Source organism: Chiroxiphia lanceolata, chromosome 8 (genome assembly GCF_009829145.1).
Source record: "Chiroxiphia lanceolata isolate bChiLan1 chromosome 8, bChiLan1.pri, whole genome shotgun sequence".
NCBI classification, from domain to species: Eukaryota; Metazoa; Chordata; class Aves; order Passeriformes; family Pipridae; genus Chiroxiphia; species Chiroxiphia lanceolata.
In genome coordinates, this window is record NC_045644.1 from 20,435,088 (window position 1) to 20,451,119 (window position 16,032).

The 16,032-nt window shown below is 59.7% G+C and overlaps 2 protein-coding genes across 7 annotated transcripts in view; one reads left to right on the plus strand and one right to left on the minus strand.

Moving 5' to 3' along the window:
* Nucleotides 1-4,744, plus strand: part of PSD (pleckstrin and Sec7 domain containing) — a 48,765-nt gene extending 44,021 nt beyond the window's left edge. For all 6 annotated transcript variants that reach the window (XM_032695611.1, XM_032695614.1, XM_032695613.1 and 3 more), the window contains 5 exons: nucleotides 651-721; nucleotides 1,301-1,458; nucleotides 1,782-1,926; nucleotides 2,536-2,679; nucleotides 2,931-4,744. In XM_032695611.1, the coding sequence (XP_032551502.1) occupies nucleotides 651-721; nucleotides 1,301-1,458; nucleotides 1,782-1,926; nucleotides 2,536-2,679; nucleotides 2,931-3,164 (752 nt within the window). In that variant the 3' untranslated portion in view covers nucleotides 3,165-4,744. The remainder of the gene's footprint in view (nucleotides 1-650; nucleotides 722-1,300; nucleotides 1,459-1,781; nucleotides 1,927-2,535; nucleotides 2,680-2,930) is intronic.
* Nucleotides 4,745-5,004: 260 nt separating this feature from the next.
* Nucleotides 5,005-12,919, minus strand: NFKB2 (nuclear factor kappa B subunit 2). Its single transcript, XM_032695617.1, is given in 26 exon segments — nucleotides 5,005-5,284; nucleotides 5,375-5,486; nucleotides 5,564-5,736; nucleotides 5,840-5,909; nucleotides 6,099-6,328; nucleotides 6,462-6,564; nucleotides 6,730-6,899; nucleotides 6,988-7,195; nucleotides 7,396-7,510; nucleotides 7,648-7,789; nucleotides 7,952-8,134; nucleotides 8,239-8,331; nucleotides 8,334-8,357; nucleotides 8,436-8,574; nucleotides 8,699-8,764; nucleotides 8,766-8,785; nucleotides 8,929-9,033; nucleotides 9,139-9,297; nucleotides 9,452-9,558; nucleotides 10,168-10,319; nucleotides 10,550-10,648; nucleotides 10,741-10,767; nucleotides 10,769-10,782; nucleotides 11,240-11,318; nucleotides 11,757-11,801; nucleotides 12,875-12,919. Coding segments are annotated over 26 exon segments (2,793 nt in total). The 3' UTR covers nucleotides 5,005-5,171.
* Nucleotides 12,920-16,032: the final 3,113 nt, after the last annotated feature.

Genomic DNA, 16,032 nt, shown 5'->3' on the forward strand with positions numbered 1-16,032 from the left:
CTGGGGAGCTGGAAAGCTTCTCCTTGCCCATTCGCCTCCACCATCAGGGCCAGGCAGAGGCCAAGCAGGCTGGCAGAGCAGCCCCTGCCCACAGCACTGGGAAAAGCTCAGGCAGAGAGGTGGGCTGGGGTGGGATTCCCGGGGGCTGCATCCCTGCCACAGGATTGCAGGGATGGAGGAAGGTGTCCTGTGCTGTGGTAAACAAGACACATAGTAGGCTGCTGCTGGTTGGGCACTGCCAGGCATGTTCACTGTATTCCCAGTAAAATCCCCTCTAAGCCCTGGCCATCTAATGCCGTCTAGATCTGATTAGATGCAGCCGCCCTCCAAAGCCAGCATTACCTGGCAGGCAGCACCGCCTCGTCCCCCGCCCTGAGCGGGGAGGCAGTGGTGCATCCTAGCACAAGCAGCGAGGCGGGAGCGCAGCGGGCTGGCCCCGGGAGGCGGCAGGCGGCCCCCTGCCAGCAGCACCATCTGCCAGCCACGAGGCCGGCACGGGCTCAGGTGCGCGGGGACAGTCCTGGCGTGCTGCCCGTCCCGGGGGTGGGGTGACGTGCGTCGTGGCAGGGCTGGCTGGAGGAGGATGGGGGTTGCCTTCCCCCCACTAAGTGCTGAGGATGATGTCTGAGCTGCTCTCTCCTCCCCGGCAGCACCCCGAGGGAAGCGAGGCTGGAAGCCCTTCCATGCCATCCTGAAGGGGATGATTCTCTACCTGCAGAAGGTAGGCAGTAGCAGAGCCACCTGTGTCTGCACCAGGGAGAGGGATTGTCTCCAGCCCAGGGGGTGGGTCATGGCAGTCTCCACAGCTGTGAGAGGGGCTCCAGCAAGCAGCATTGCAAAGCATGGCCTAAGCAAACTCGGCACTATGCATCCTTGAGCCATTGCTTGGGGATATGGTGGCATCCCTGTTCCCAGGGTGGCTCAGCCTGAGCAGTGAAAGCGGCTGCTAACTGAGAGCCCTGCATGCAGGGGGCTTGGCTGGGGAGACAGGGGGCAGTGGGGTCTTTGCTCTGGGTGGGAGGTTGGGCTGCACATCCAGTTCCCTGCAGGCATACATGCTGCCCAGCTGTGGGCAGTGGGGAACAGCCCCTGTATTATTGCCAAGCCAATGCACCCAGGTTGTGCAGCCTCTCCCCGGGGAGGAGGATGAGTTGGAAGCAGAGCCCGCAGCTGGCTGGTGGAGGGTGGTCTCTAAGACCTGCCACTGCCAGTGCTAATCTGCAGTACCTGAAACCTCACAGAGCTGACTCATGGTGGGCTGCATCCCTGAGCTGGCTCTGAAACTCCCCATGATTTGCAGGAGGAGTATAAGCCAGGGAAGGCGCTGGCAGAAGAGGAGCTGAAGAATGCTATTAGCATCCACCATTCGCTTGCCACGCGGGCGTCTGACTACAGCAAGCGACCCAATGTCTTCTACCTCAGGACAGCTGACTGGAGGGTCTTCCTCTTCCAAGCACAGTGAGTCCCTCAGGATCACTGGCTGGGCCCGACGCTGGGACGCAAGGGCTCGTCTGACTGGGGGGTAGGGTGGGATGGGGCTTAGGGCCACATTGCTCTCTCCTGTCCTGACCCTTTCTGGAAGGAAAGGGACCCGGTGTCAGTGCTGAGCTTTGCCCAGCTTTTCTTCTTCTTACACTGCTGGGCACAGGATTGCTGGGGGCAGAGCCCCGGGTGCCATGGCTGTCCAGGGCCAGGTCTCGGGGATTTGGATCTTGTCTGCAGGGCAGATCCCTCTGTCTTTGACACAGACAGCCCATCTGTGGTATGGCTTTTTTCCTTAGGAACCCCGAACAGATGCACTCATGGATCACACGCATCAATGTGGTGGCAGCCATGTTCTCTGCGCCCCCTTTCCCTGCAGCCATCGGCTCCCAGAAGAAGTTCAGCCGCCCGCTGCTGCCCAGCTCGTGCACCAGGCTGTCCCAGGTGGGCCATGGTGTGGGGGCAACCATGAGCATGGGACAAACCCCCTGGGTCTCCCAGTGGCACTTTCCCCTGTGGAGGGACCTGTGTGGTGCCATGCTCCCCACTGCCTCCCAGTGAGGTGCAGGGCCGAGGGATTCACAGAGCAAAGGGGTACTGAGGCTGTGGGCAGACAGTGAGGTCTTGTTCCTGGCAGTGGGGACCGGAGTAAAGCAATAGTTAGACCATGGAAGAGAACATGGTCCCACACCACAACCTGCAGGGTCCTGACAGGGATCTTGAAAGGCAACTGGCTGGGGGGATTAGCTGGCACTCATGCATGCCAGGGCAGATATTCATAGAGCAGAAAGGATTTAAAAAAACCACCAGCCTAGTTTTAGAGGGATTAAATTCTTCTGCTTTAAGACTGCAGTCAGCCCCTCCACAAGGTGAGAGCAGACAGCCCCCAAGGGCCTATGATTTTGCCTGCCATTTAGAAAAAAAAATCAAACCCAGAAACAGCAGCTGAGACCTTGGCTGGACCTATAAGGGGAAAAACCTATTCTGTCCCTGGCCAGCTCACACTACCGGGGGGATAGACCAAGGCACTGACATGGTGTCACCCTTCCCCAGGAGGAGCAGGTGAAGAACCATGAGACCAAGTTCAAGACAATGTCAGCAGAGCTGCTGGAGCATCGCTCCTCACTGCCTGAGAAGAAGGTGAAGGGCAAGGAGTATGAGGAGCTAAAGCAGAAGGAAGAGTACCTGGAGTTTGAGGTGAGCTGGGAAATACCCCCCTCTACCCTCAGGCCCTCTGCCCCTGCCTGCTTGGCCGTTCTGAGCGATGGGTCCAACCCATCCCTGTCAGATGAATTGCAATGTGTCACTGCCACAATCACAAGCATTCCCCTGCCCTGGGATGCTGGCTGGGATGGGTGGGGCCACGAGCACCCCCTGACATGGGGATGCTGTGCAGGGGACAGTACCCAGCTTGCCAACCTCTCTCTCTGCTGCACTGTGCCCCCCAGAAATCCCGCTATGGCACCTACGCCATGCTGCTGCGGGCCAAGCTGAAGGCTGGCTCCGAGGACCTGGCAGCATTTGAGTCCACCCTGTTTGACACAGCGGGTGGGGAGGATGATGGCCTGAAAAAGTCCCGCTCCAGCCCCTCGCTCAACGCAGAGCCCTCCAGCACGGCCACCAAGGTGAAGCGCAATGTCTCAGAGCGCACTGGCCGCCCCAGCCACCCCCAGAAGTCCTAAGTGAGGGGCATCAGCCACCTGCGCTGCAGCTCCATTCCTGCCCCCCCAGCAGGGGGGTGGAGGCCGTGTGCCCGCCGAGACCCTGCATGTGTCCGTCTGTTTGCGGCACAAGCTAGAGGGGGTGACAGCCCTTCTGCAGCCACCAGCACCAGCCATGCAGGGCCACGGCCCATCCACCGGAGATGATGGCAGAGCAGGACAGTCCCTGGTCCTTGCCTGCAGGAGCTGCCCACACCATTGGCCCCATCAGACTTGTTCCTGCCCCTCCTTGTCCTGCATTTGGCTGCAGGACCTACTCTTCTGCCCTGGGAAAGGGGAACAACTGAAACCCACCTGCTGGCCTCAATTCTTCAATGGTTTTAAAAAAAAAAAAGACAAAATTGCAGCAAAATGAAGCCAGCGGCTGCTTCTTCTCCAGCTCCGTCGTGCCATGGGGGTAGATGGGAGGGGGCCAGTCCTAACCTGTCCCCTCTTCTGGGGCTGGTGGCCAGGGAAGCCAGGGCAATGGCACCTGGTCCCCTCCCTGCCACCTCAGTCACCTCTGCACCCTCCCCGCTTTCTTACAACTTTTGAACAGTTTTTGTGATACAGTTTTGCACTTTTTAGTACCAGATCGAGCTGACCACCAGGGAGGTTTTTTTGGGGCTACTTTTGATGCTTTTTGAGAACTGTTTAAAAAAAAAAACAAAAAAACAGAAACTCAGCCATTTCCTGTAGGCACTGCATTCTGGGGAAAAGAGGCTTTTACAAGGACCTGGGACAATCCAGCTCCTCCCTGCCCTGCAGCAAGCTGAGCATGGGCTCCTGTGTGTGCTGCTGCTGCCTGCTTCCCCAGCTCCACTTTGGCACCAGCAACCCTTTGGGGAAACAGCCTTGTGGCTGCCAGCAACAAGGAGGCAGCCTTGGGATGGCAGTACCTATTGCTGCACTTGTGGCTGCATGGGATGCTGATGGGCCGGTGCTTCATGACTCCCATTCCCCCTTGGCAGCCTGGACAGGCCCTGTTTGCCATCTGGGAGTGATCATCGTCTTCGGGGCATGTTGGGCAGCAGTGTATAAGTACTCCCAGTGGGGCCGTGACCCCTGGAGCCAGGGCTGACAAGTGGGTCCCCACTGCCCTATGGGTCTGGCACAGGCTGGAGCCAGCTTTCCTTCCCACACCTGTTCTCCAACACATGGCCAGGGCCTCAGAGGCTGCCAGGAAAACATGGTCTGCAGCACTGCAGGGTCCTCAGGCTGCAGCAGCAGTGGTGCAGCCCCTTCCTCAGCCATGGGCTCCCTCCTTGCCAAGGAGTGGGGCAGACTGGGGTGGCCCCCACCACTCCAGGGTGGGCTGAAGGATGCTTGTCCAGAGCAAGGTGCAGGTGATGGAGCATGGCTTCAGGATTGTCCAGAAAGGGGGCTGGGGACAGCAGAAGGGCTGTGAGCAGGGGCACACACGCAGTTCTCGGCTGCCTGGGACCTGGCTGGTTTCAGCACTGACTTTGCGAATGTGTCAAACTTTTTATTCTGCTCTTTTGAGTCTATTGCAAAAAACAAAACAAAACAAAACAAAAAAAAAAAAAGAAAAAGAAAAAAAATCCACCCTTGCCCCAAGTGGCTCAGGGGGGAAAAAAACCTTTGTACAGCTTCTCTCGGTTACTGAAGTAAAACTCGCTCTTCACTTCTTGTGTGTGCTGTGGTTTCTTCCCCACAGTTGGGGATAGCCCTGGCACAGAGGGATGCTGAGAAGGGGCTGGCAGCTGTCTCCTTGCTGCCAGACTCCCAGACCGAGGCAGAGTTCAGCAGGGTTAGTGCCCACTGACTCACGGCCGGGGCTGGAGAGAGGGAGGGCAAAGGCTAATGGAAACTGTGTATTTTTATTTAGAAGAGGGACCATTAAATAAGAGCAGAGAGGGGCAGGAGCCGGCTGCGTCCCATCCCCCTTAGTCCATGCAGCCGGGACCCCAAGTCCAGAAGGCACTTGTGTGGGCAAGGCAGTGTGTGGGCACAGGGGCTACTGGCTCCTCAGTGCACCTGTGGCTGCTGGCTGGGGGGCAGCTCACCCCCCGGCTTCAAGGCCAACGTGGGCTCCTGCTCCTCCACCGACTCGCTGCCGTAGGCACTGTCTTCCTTCAGCTCTGCAAAGGAATCCCCGGGTGCTCTTAGTGATGGGGCATTGGGGGGCAGCAGAGACACCCTCTGCCTGCCCAGCCCATGCTCTCTTGTACCTGTGCTTTGCAGCTTCTCCAGTGCCTCAGTTTTGTGGAGCATCCTCACGGCGTTGTGGAGCCCCATAGAGTCCAATGCCTCCAGCAGTCCCCCCAGGCTGCCACCTGCCAGCTGTGGAGAGAGGGCTCTGAGTGGGGCCGATGGCTGGGCAGGCAGGTGGGACAGGGGCACCTCAGCCAGGCACTGACCTCGTAACTGCGCAGGAGGCTGACACTGGGCGAGGGGGTGTCCTTGTAGGTCTCCACGAGGCTGCAGAGCCCCAGGCGCTTGGCCAGCTCGATCCAGTCTGACCCACTGCAGTCCTGGTTCAGCAGCTGCTCCAGCCCCTGCAGTGCCTCACTGTCCAGTGACAGGACCTTCCCTGCACAGGAGAGGTGCCTCCATCTCATGCTGCCCATCCTTGCCCCCAGGAGGGTGCTGCCCTGCCTGTGTGAGGTGCTTTTGGGAGGAAAAGGGCTACTCACCTGGCTGGGGAGCGGTAGGCAGCTCCGCCTTGGGCCCCTGCTGAGAGGCCTGCAGCAGTATCTCCCGCACCTGCAGACAGATGTCAGCATCCCATAAAGCACTGCCCAGATCTCCCATCACCTCCTCACGCTATGGATCTCCCCAGGACATGGAGGGGCACCGGCATCCTCACAGGAGCATCTCCTGGAGCTCTGCCCCATCCATGCCATGACCCACACAGAAATGCTCCCTGGGAGTTTGTTCCATGGCATCACACACCTTCTGGCTCCGAGTCAGGTCCAGGGATGTGTGGCAGCGGCGCTGCCTGTGCCCTGCCTTCCAGTGCCCCTGCATGGGGAGCTTGGGGTTGTTGCTGTGCTCTGCAGCCAGGGCTGGCTCCCCCAGCTCCATGGCCAGCTCCTGCTCCTCAGGGTCAGTGTCCGTGTCGCTGCTGGCCTCTGATGAGGATAGGCTCATGGGCTCGTCATTCTCACACAGAACATCTGCCCCTGTTAGGGAAGGGTGGAATGAACCCCCAAAAGGGAAGGTGGGCCTAGGGGTCTGCCCTGTGCCTGGCACTCCTCAGCACAGGCAGCCAGGGCTATGGAGAGGGAAGGGAAAGGAGAAAGGGCAGTGCCTTACCAGCTTTGAGGAGCAGTTTGGTGAGGGTAGGGGAGCCCAGGCCAGCAGCCAGGTGCAGGGGGGTGTTCCCGGCGAAAGTCCGGCTGTTGACATCTGCTCCCAGCTAACAAGAAAGGTGAGAGGCTATGATGATGGGCTGCCTGGGCACTTCTCCTCCTACATTCTGTTACCTGAACACCTCAGGGGAGCCCCCACTTCTGCCAGGGCCCTGTAGGAGGCTGCACTCCATCCCTGTCCCACAGCCACCACCACACCAGCCGCCTCACACCTTTTTCACCAGGTGGGTAGCCATGTTCAGGTTCTCCATCTCCACAGCCAGGTGCAGTGGGGTCCTTCCGCTTTGCCTCTCCGCTGCATTCACGTCAGCTCCTGTCCTGACCAGCAGGTCCAGGCAGGCCAAACTCTTTGCCTTCACAGCCAAGTGCACAGGCAAGAGGCCTGAAAGATGGGGAGAGACTCAGAAGCCTTCTTGCAAAGCCCATGACGGCACCGATGGTGCTGCTCATCGTCCCTCAACCCCACTCACCATGGAAATTGGGCAGGCGGAGCAGGTAAGGTGCAGCCGAGCCCAGGTGGGCCAGCAGTGTCTTCAGCATCTCTTCATCGCCAGCTTGGAGCGCCAGGTGCAGCAGGGAATTGCCGTAGCGGTCCAGCAAGGTTGGGTCAGCGCGGGCTTGCAGCAGGAGCTGGACCACTTGGGGCTGCTTGGTGATGACTGCCAGATGCAGCGGCGTCTGCAGGACAGCAGCACACCCTCAGCAGCGCTCACAAGAGGAGCCAAGTCCTGCACCATTGTTCTCTCCAGTGTGGCTGCACCTTGCTCAGATCTGCAGCCTCCCCTCAGCAAGAGCAGCAACAGGAGCCCCCAGGGTTGGGAAACAGGAATGAGGAACTACTCCCAGGTAGAGAACTGGCTGCTCTGCAAAACATGTACCTGTTGCAGGTTATTGGAGATGTTGATGATCTGCTGGCTGGGGATGCTAACAATGACCTCGATCAGCTGCTTGATCACAGCTGTCTGCTCATGGATAATAGCAAGGTGCAAAGGCCTGAAAAGAGAGTGGATTGGTCCCTAGCTCAGCTCCATGCTTCTCCAGGTACACCCTGCCACACCCAGAGCCCCCATAATGGCTCTAACGCCCAACAAGGCTCCCACACTCTCCCTCCAAATGCCTTGTGTGCTCACGTGTCTCCATTCTCGTCCTGTGATGCGGCCAGGTGCCTCTGGACTGCCAGCAGCATACGGGGGTCGGCAGTGACCGAGTAGTCAAGCAGGGCATGGGCATTGCGACGAGCCAGTGCCAGCATCCAGAGCTGGTACAGCTGGGCTGGGGGGCAAAGCAGGATGTCACCTCCAGGAGCAGCAGCCCCATCCATCCACCCTCCTGTATCCCCCAGGAGTGAAGAGCAGTACCCCAAAAGGCCCCCAACCCATGCCTCCTCTCCTGAGTGATGTCCCCCAGGCCCCCCTCAAGCTCAGCTGCTCCTACCATGCTTCTGCAGCTCCTTGCAGTACGTGCTCTCTGTGGGTGCCTGCCTGTCGCTCCCGGGCCCCTCTGCCTCGGGGCCCTTCATCTGCACACCCCCCTGGTAGCTCCCCACAGGGTGGGGTCCAGGTGAGTAGATGTTGCTGTAGGGCAGCCCAGGAGAGTAGGGGAAGCTGAGGTTGCCACCTGCAGAGCAAGCAGGAGGACAGGTGAGCAGAGGGGAGCAGCAAGCCCCAAGGGGTCGGGACTAGCCACCCAGGCAGGGAGGGGGAAGAGGCATCCCCACTCACCTCCTCCAGAGCCGAAGCCTCCAGCACCCCCGCCAGCACCCCCCATGTGTGAGCCCCCGCCAAAGTGCTGGGGAAACTGAGGCAGGACTTTCTGCGCTTCCTCTCTACTTCTTCCTTGTCTGCAGGGAGAGAGGGGCAGTAAGGTGAGGGGCAGACCCGGTGGCAGGAGACATGCAGCCTGCCTGGGGGGTGCTCACCTTCCACCACCGGGTAGTAGGTGAACTGTTTGGAGTCGCTCACGTCTCCTCCCCGTTTCCGCTTCAGCTGCAGGAAGACGGTGACAGGACGGTCGATCTTGGGCTTGTGGTAGGGGGGTGTGCGGAAGACAATGGCATACTGTGGGCAGGACACATGGATATGAGGTCCTGCTCGTCCTTGGAGCTGGGGACAGGGCACCTGTACCCCACAGGGCACCTGTCTACCTTGGAGCACAGCAGGACACTCCCTGTCTCCCCTGTACCTGTTTGTGCACATCTGTGGGGAAAAGTCCCCGAAAAGCCTGCCAGCCGTTCTCGTCATCCTCGTAGGAAACGCACCTCGATGTCATCTGGGGAGAGAAGGGAGCTGGCAGCGCCTGTCTCCTTGCCCCAGTCAGGCTCCAGGAACACAGACCCCTGGCCACCCAGGGGCCCCAGATCTGTCCTGCCACAGCCCCTCCAGAAGGTTTCGGCTGGAGGCAATGGCTTTTACCTTTCTGAACTTTATCACACAGCAAGTAGACTTCATCCCCTCCCCGCACGGAGCCTGCCGTCTTATCCATTCGTGAGATCTTCAGGTTGGAAGCTCCTGGGGACTCTGCAGAGCAAGAGGAGGTATTCAGAGCCACTGTGCAGACAGAGCATCCCTCACCTCCTTACCCCACCCTGCCCTGTACTCTCCCCAGGCTGGCCCCATGCTCACTGCTGTCATGGATGGGGTCCGAGATGACAGGCTGGAGGGCCAGCGTGAAGTTCCCACTGCTGTCACGGAGGTAGGCGGTGAAGCGCAACCGCACGATGCTCAGGTCCATCACCTTCTTCAGCTCCTTCGCCTCCAGCTCGATCTCACGCAGTTCCGCTTCTGCCAGGGCAGGGTGAGATACCGTCAGGCTGGGTGGGGGGATGGTGCTCCAGGTCCCCCCACCCACACAATCCAGCCCCACACTAACTAACCCCAGCCCCCCTGCTGTCACCCCATGGGGCCGAGTTCTGCTGAGTCCCCAAGCTGCCCTCACCCGTCAGCAGATGGCTCCTGTTACGCATCTTCTGCTGCTTCAGCTTTTCCTTCATGATCTCCATCATATTCTTCTTGGTGACATGGAGCACACCCAGGTTGCTGAACCTGGAGAAGAGAGAACCCCCTGGGAACTCAGAGTGTCAGGGTTGGGAGCAGCCAGCCCAAAGGGGTAGTCTCCTGCAGCTGGGAAGGAGCTGAGCAAAGTACAGAGCAGTGCCACTCAGGCAGCAGTGAGTCAACATGTGTGGGGCTGAAGAGGAGATACCACAGAGGACAGGAAAGGAGCCAGGAAACTCTGGGCTCCACAGGTGACAAGTCCAAAGGGCTGTCAAAGACAAGACCAGAGGGACTGAAAGCCAGAGGAACGGAAACAGGACCAAGCTGAGCCAGGGCTGGACATATAAGAGCAACTGCAGTGGTTGCTGAATAACCTCATGATTCAGCTGGCTTCAAAGGCATCTACAAAGCTGGGGAGCTGCAACCCAAGGACAGAAGCCCAAAATAAGGTGCATGTGCCAAAACCTAGATCTAGGCAAAATGCTCAGGGAACAGAGCTGTAACAATGAACTTGTCTAAACACACTCCTGGCCCCATCCAGCAAATCCAGCTCCAGTGTGCACTAACCCCCACCCTGTCCCCATCTTGTAAGCTGCAGGCAGCACCCACAGCCACCTCACAAAGGCAAGAGGCCACCCCGGGTCCCCTCACACATACTGAGCTGTCATGTCCTTGGGTCCCACGATCGTGACACAGTTGCCAGCCTCGTTGCACTGCTTCCCCACCAGGCTGTGGGCATGTACACGAGGAGGGTCACTGTGCGTCACCAGGTCTACCTCGATCCGGGCCATCCCTGTGTAGTTGCAGATCTGCAGGGAGAAAGGAGATAGGTACAATATACCAGGAGTTTGCAGGACTCTCCACAAATCCCCTCCCCATAGCCACCACCCCTCTTGCCACAGCCCTCTCATCCCTCCAGTGCTGTGAGACACACAGAGCTAATTATAAATTTCCTGTCCTTCCTTCAAGGCTCCCTCCTGGTGCTCGTGCACTGCTGGCTGAAGATGCTGTTCCATCCCCTCCCCAGGGCAGCGCTCACCTTGACTGTGGGATAGGTCTTGCGCCCCTTCTCACTGGATGCTCCTGGCAGCCCCCCATGTGAAGGGCCCTCACAGCCGTACCGAAACCGGAAACCCCGCTGCGGAGGCAAAGAGAGGGTCAGCCAAGGGGGGGCCAAAACCTGATGCCATGAGAGTAAGGGTGACAGTACACCCTGGGTGACATCCTTACCTGCTTTGGCTGCTCAATAATGACGAGGGTAGGGACCTTCTACTGGAGAACAGAAAGGAGATGTACCGATGAGAAACATGGGATAACCAAAGTGCATGTTTCCCGCAAGGACGCTGGAGGTATGGGGGCAGTACTGAAAGTGAGGTGACCCCTGTCTGTCCCATGAGGGTACTGAAGGCCCCCAGCCCTTCTGCTGTCATAGCGCAGCTGGGAGCAGCAGTCAGAGCAGCAGGGAGAGGAGGGGAAGGCCAGAGGATGCCCTGTCACATGGGGAGCAGGGACCACGGGGAGGTCACAGCTTAAGCTGATAGTCCCTGGTAGACTGAGCAGCAGGGCCCATCCTGGTGGCACAGGACAGGGATTCCCAGCCAGCTCACAGTGAGGCCAGTAAGGATACAGCCTGTGGTGCTGCTGGGAACTAAGAGGTGTGAGTCAGCCTGCTGGGAAAACCCATTGCAGCTGGGGACCCCTGGAAGGGCACAGCCAGAGGGGCCCTTACCCGTCTCAATCAGGGGCTCCTTCTGCTCCATCATGTGGGAACCAAAACTGAAGTCATCGTAGTCAATCCCATCCAGGCACTGGGTGATGGGAGAGAAGATTCAGTGTGATGAGTGTGTTGGGGCTGGAATCCCCAACTGCTCTGGAGGGTTGGCACAGACCCCCATCTCCCACCTTGGGCAGCTGATGGCAGTCTGGCACAGACCCCCATCAGGGCAGGAACAGATCCCCTGTCCCTCCCTGGGAAGAGGGATGGGCAGGAGCAGATCCCTCGTTGCCCATCCCTGGGGGCAGCAGCAGATCCCCTTTACCCACCCTGGAGGCTGACACAGACCTCCCAATCTCCTACCCCAGAGGCAGGCACAGACCCTTCCACCTCCCACCCCAGAGGTAGGCACAGATCCCCACCTCCCACCCCACCCGTGGGGTCGGGGCACTGCTCCCTGCCCAGCTACGGACCGGGACCAGGCAGTGACACCCCCCCTGGGCCGACCCGATCCGATCCGTGCCGCACTCACGGGCTGGAACTGCTCGTCCATGTCGGCGCGGGGCCGGCCGGCGGCCTGCGGGGAGAGGGGGGGGGGTTGAGCGGGTACCGGGGCTGCAGGAAGGCACCGCCGCTCCGGAAAGTCCCTAGAAACCCCGCCGAGCCGGGAAATGACGGGCCCGCGCGTCACCGCCCCGCCCGCCGCGGCCGGGACACGGGGCACGGCCCGGGCACGGGGCACAGGGCAGGGGACCGCGGGGCTCGGCCGGGGCTCGGCACGGCCCTGCACGGCCCGGAGCGCGGCCGCTCCTGCGCCCGCCGGCGGCCGCCCGGGGCGGTGGGAACGAGCCGTTCCCCTCGCAGCCTGGGGATTGGACTCGGAGCCCCGGGCGGGCTGGAAAATCCCGGAGCACGCCCGCCCGCCTCCCCCGGCCATCCTCGCCCGGGCGCTCCCTGCAGCCCCGGAGCGCCACATGTGCCGAGTTTTCCCCCGGGAGCACGGAGGGATTTGGCCCTGCCGTCCCCGGCCGCCTGCCCCGCTAACAGGCGGTGGTCCCTGCCGCGCAGTCATCGGCCCTTCCCCGGCAAGACTTGCAGTACAACACGGCTGAAACCACTCGCCCGCGCCACAAAGCCCGGCAACAGCTCCTGGGTCCCCCAAGGTCCCAAACCCCACAAATCCCACCCCGATGATGTGCCTCCGGCACAGGGATGTCTCCTCCAAGACCCTCTGAACTCAAACAGGAAAGCCGTCCCAAAGCGCTGCCCCCAAGCTTACTGGTCCCCCCCTGGCCAGGGGAAGCTCTCCAGAGCTCTGCAGACCAAAGCCAGCACATGGCAGTCCCTTTCCAGGCAATCAAAGGGGTACTTTCCCTCTCCCTCAGTTTCCACTTACACGGCAGCTCCCGCATCCGTCCCGCGGAGGTGGCCTGTGAGAGGCATTCACTATCCGTGTTCCCATTCCCTCCTTCCCGCTTGGGAACATCTGCCTTCAAAGTGGAAGCGGCAGCCCCAGAGCTCCCTGTGGGAGCATATCCCACCGCCCCAGCACTCAGCACTGCATGCTCCCCACTGACACCAAGGCACTGCCAGCAGCAGGGGCCCTTCCTTGCCGCCACACGACGCTCGCACTCGCACCCTCCTACTCACCGGGGAGGAAGAGGCTGGTCTCAACAACCCGTCCAGCCCCAGCATTGCCACAGGGACTGCCAGTACCACAGACAGGGGTTCCACTGGTGTCAAGGTCTGCCTGACCACGGAAAACCAGCGGTGACTTCTAGCAAAGGGGCAGGATCAGAGCAGAGCCTCCGAGCACGCTCTCTTGCTCCACATTTCTTCTCACTACCAATGAAAAGAAGAAAAAAAAAGCAAAAAAGCCCCTGTATCTGACTCTGCAGTGCCCTCATACATGAATTTCTGAATCAGTGGTGCTGCAGGTCCCACTCAGGGGATTTTGGGTGTGTGGGAGAAGAGGGAAGGAAGGGTATTGTTCAACCCGTGCGGACTCATATTCTTCAGAAGCTGAACAGAATCTTTTCAAGGAGATTTTTTCGGCCACTCAAGTCCTCCAAGGGGCCTGTCCTGTGACACCGGGCCTGAGGTTTCCCCTGGCTGGCCTGCCACCTGAGCCCTGGTGAGCTCCTGCAGCCCCTGCCCTGCCAGCCTGTGGGATGCATCCCAGACAGCAATGCAGCCTGGGACATGGAGTCTCAGGACCTGCAGGTGCAGCAGAGGGTGCAAGGAGAGAGAAGGTAGAGATCCAGCATTGCAAAATGAGGCGGGACCTTCCTCCTGCCATTCTGGAGGACCTTCAAAAGGCCTAGGAACATGGACACAACCCCCCACTGGCCTGTGGGAAGCAGCACGCCCTCCCTGCTGTTGGGATCCCATCTATCATACCGCCTGGGCAGCTTCAGCCTGCCACCACCAGCCAGCCACCCCATCTGCTGGCACAGATTTTACAGAGAGGTGAAGAAAGGGACAAACATCCTTCCTCAGTGTGCTGGGAACAGCCACCTCGAACTCTACCTGCTGAGCCCAGCTGGGGGAACCCAGGCCTGAAGATGCTGGATAAGAAAAAACTGTGCCCTTTGGATAGCCAGCTCCCCTTCTCCAGGGGTTTCACAGCGCACTCATTGCTGCCCAGGATACTTCCACTCGTTGCAGCAGATAGCATTACTGGGATGTCATAGAGTCGTGCCTGCATCTCCCCAGCCTGCACAGCTCTGGCTCTCTCAGGAGAGTGTGTGCTGGAGGAAGCCCACCTTGCAGCAGAGATAGTGTCATCACCTGCTTCTTTATTCCTGGAAAAGCAACCTCAGGTAAGTCCTGCCTCCTGTGCCAAGCAGCCATGCCAGCATTCCCCTAGGAATGTAACACACCCAGCTTTTATCCCCCACACATCCCAGAAGGGAACCCATCTCTCCTTCCTCCATCAGTAGCATCCCCTGGTCTGTGTTACACAGCACATCTGAGCTGGAGCATGATCTTGAACTGCAGCCCCCATTTGCTTGGCTAATTCCTCCCCATCTTCACACCTTCCTAGGGCTCAGGAAGGATTCTCTGGGCATTGCTGGGAATGGGGGAAAAGAGCAGCAACCCAGATGCAAGGCACTGCCCAGCACTGTGAGGCACAGCACCAGTTCCTGGCCCCAGAGCACAGCAGTGCCACGGCACCCTTGCCAGGCGGCACAGCCTCCCTTGTGCCAGCCAGACTGCTTCAATTAAGGGCCAGCTGCTGGCAAGCAGCGTGAGTTAAAGCCATTCTTCCATGCCTGCAGCTCCTTGAACGTGACCTAGTAACGCAGGTGCTATTTTCTTTCCTCCCATGACAGTCGGCTGACTCGCAGAGCCGATGCCCCGCAGGCAGGAGGGAAATATATGTCAGTCTATCTGAGGCGAGAGTGTTTAGTAGCCATGGGAGAGAGTGCTCCAGAAATGCAGGAGGCAGCACGAGCGCAGCCCTGCTCCAAACTGCCCTAGTGTACAGCTGACATGTTCCAGCCACCCAGCTGGCTGCTCCTCTAACATACGATTCCCTGTGCATTTTGTTTCTCTTGGGGTCTGCTAACACCTGAAAAAGATGGCCCTAAATACCTGGCCTTGCTTTCTGCACAAATCCTGTGCTCTGCTCCATCCCAGGTGTCCCAACAGCTACTGGCAAGGGGCTGGCAGGAAGCTGCTGAGTCTCTCCTACTGTTTACAAGGACTTTGCTCTAAGACCCTTCCTGGAAATGAGGTCCTTAATGTGCAAGCACAGCAGAGAAAAATCCCCTCTCCCTGAAAGCTGTCCAAGCCTTCCCCTCCCAACAGCCTGCCTTCGAGCACTGAAGCCATTTGTATCTCTCTGCATAAAACGCCTTTACTCTCTTTGTGGCTATCAAGTCGGTTTTGGCAAACCCCAGCCACCCACTGATCTTCTGGTTTTCTCCTCTAGGGCCTGTAAACCAGCTCCTTTGCTGTTGTGTTATGAACCATTGCTCCAGTTGTACATCTGTGTGCCCTCAGAGAACCCCTCTCAGTGACAACCCAGCGTTTGCCATCTCTCACTCTCTCTGGTTTCCACTCTACCCACAATACCACTACCGTGTTGGCATTCACGTCTCCATTTGGGGTAGATCTTGCTGAGCCTGCGGGCATGGATCTCTTCCCCTCGGAGCAGGCAGGAAGCCAGCCCTGCTCCAGTGCAAGCAGGGCTCAACATGCAAGAGAGAGAGCAGAGGGATAAGGCAGAACTCACTGGCAACACAGAAACAGGAAAATAAGCAACTTCCCCACCGCCAGGGAAACGGGTGTAAGCACCAGCGCTGGGACCTGCTGCCTCCTCCCCACTCCAAGAGAGCAGCTGTCTCTCCATCCTGAACGTTCCCAACTTCCCCTACCCCAGCGAGCCCCATGGTCGGTCCAGAGGAAGCCAGGGACCGGCGTGGCTGCCGGGGCGAGAAGGAGGCCCAGGAGCGGCCGAGGGGCCTTCTGCAAGGATGGGCAGCCCTGGCAAGGGAACTTTAAACCTCTGGACCGCTCAGTTCCCTTTCCCTGGGAACCCTTCTCCCGCTGGCGCAGGCAGCCCTGCCCGCTGCCGCTCGGGCGCATCCCCCCGGCACCTCCAGATACCCCCACCCCGGCCCGGCCGCTTACCTTCATCCCAGCCCCAGCCCAGCCGTCGCGCCCCGGCCGCGGTACCGGGAAAGTCCCGTCCTGACTCCGCCTCCCGGGGCTTCCCGGGCCCGGCTCCGCCCGGCGGGACAGCGGCAGGGCGGGCCGGGGGACCCCCGAGGGGACAGGCAGCTCCAGGCTGCTGCATCCCG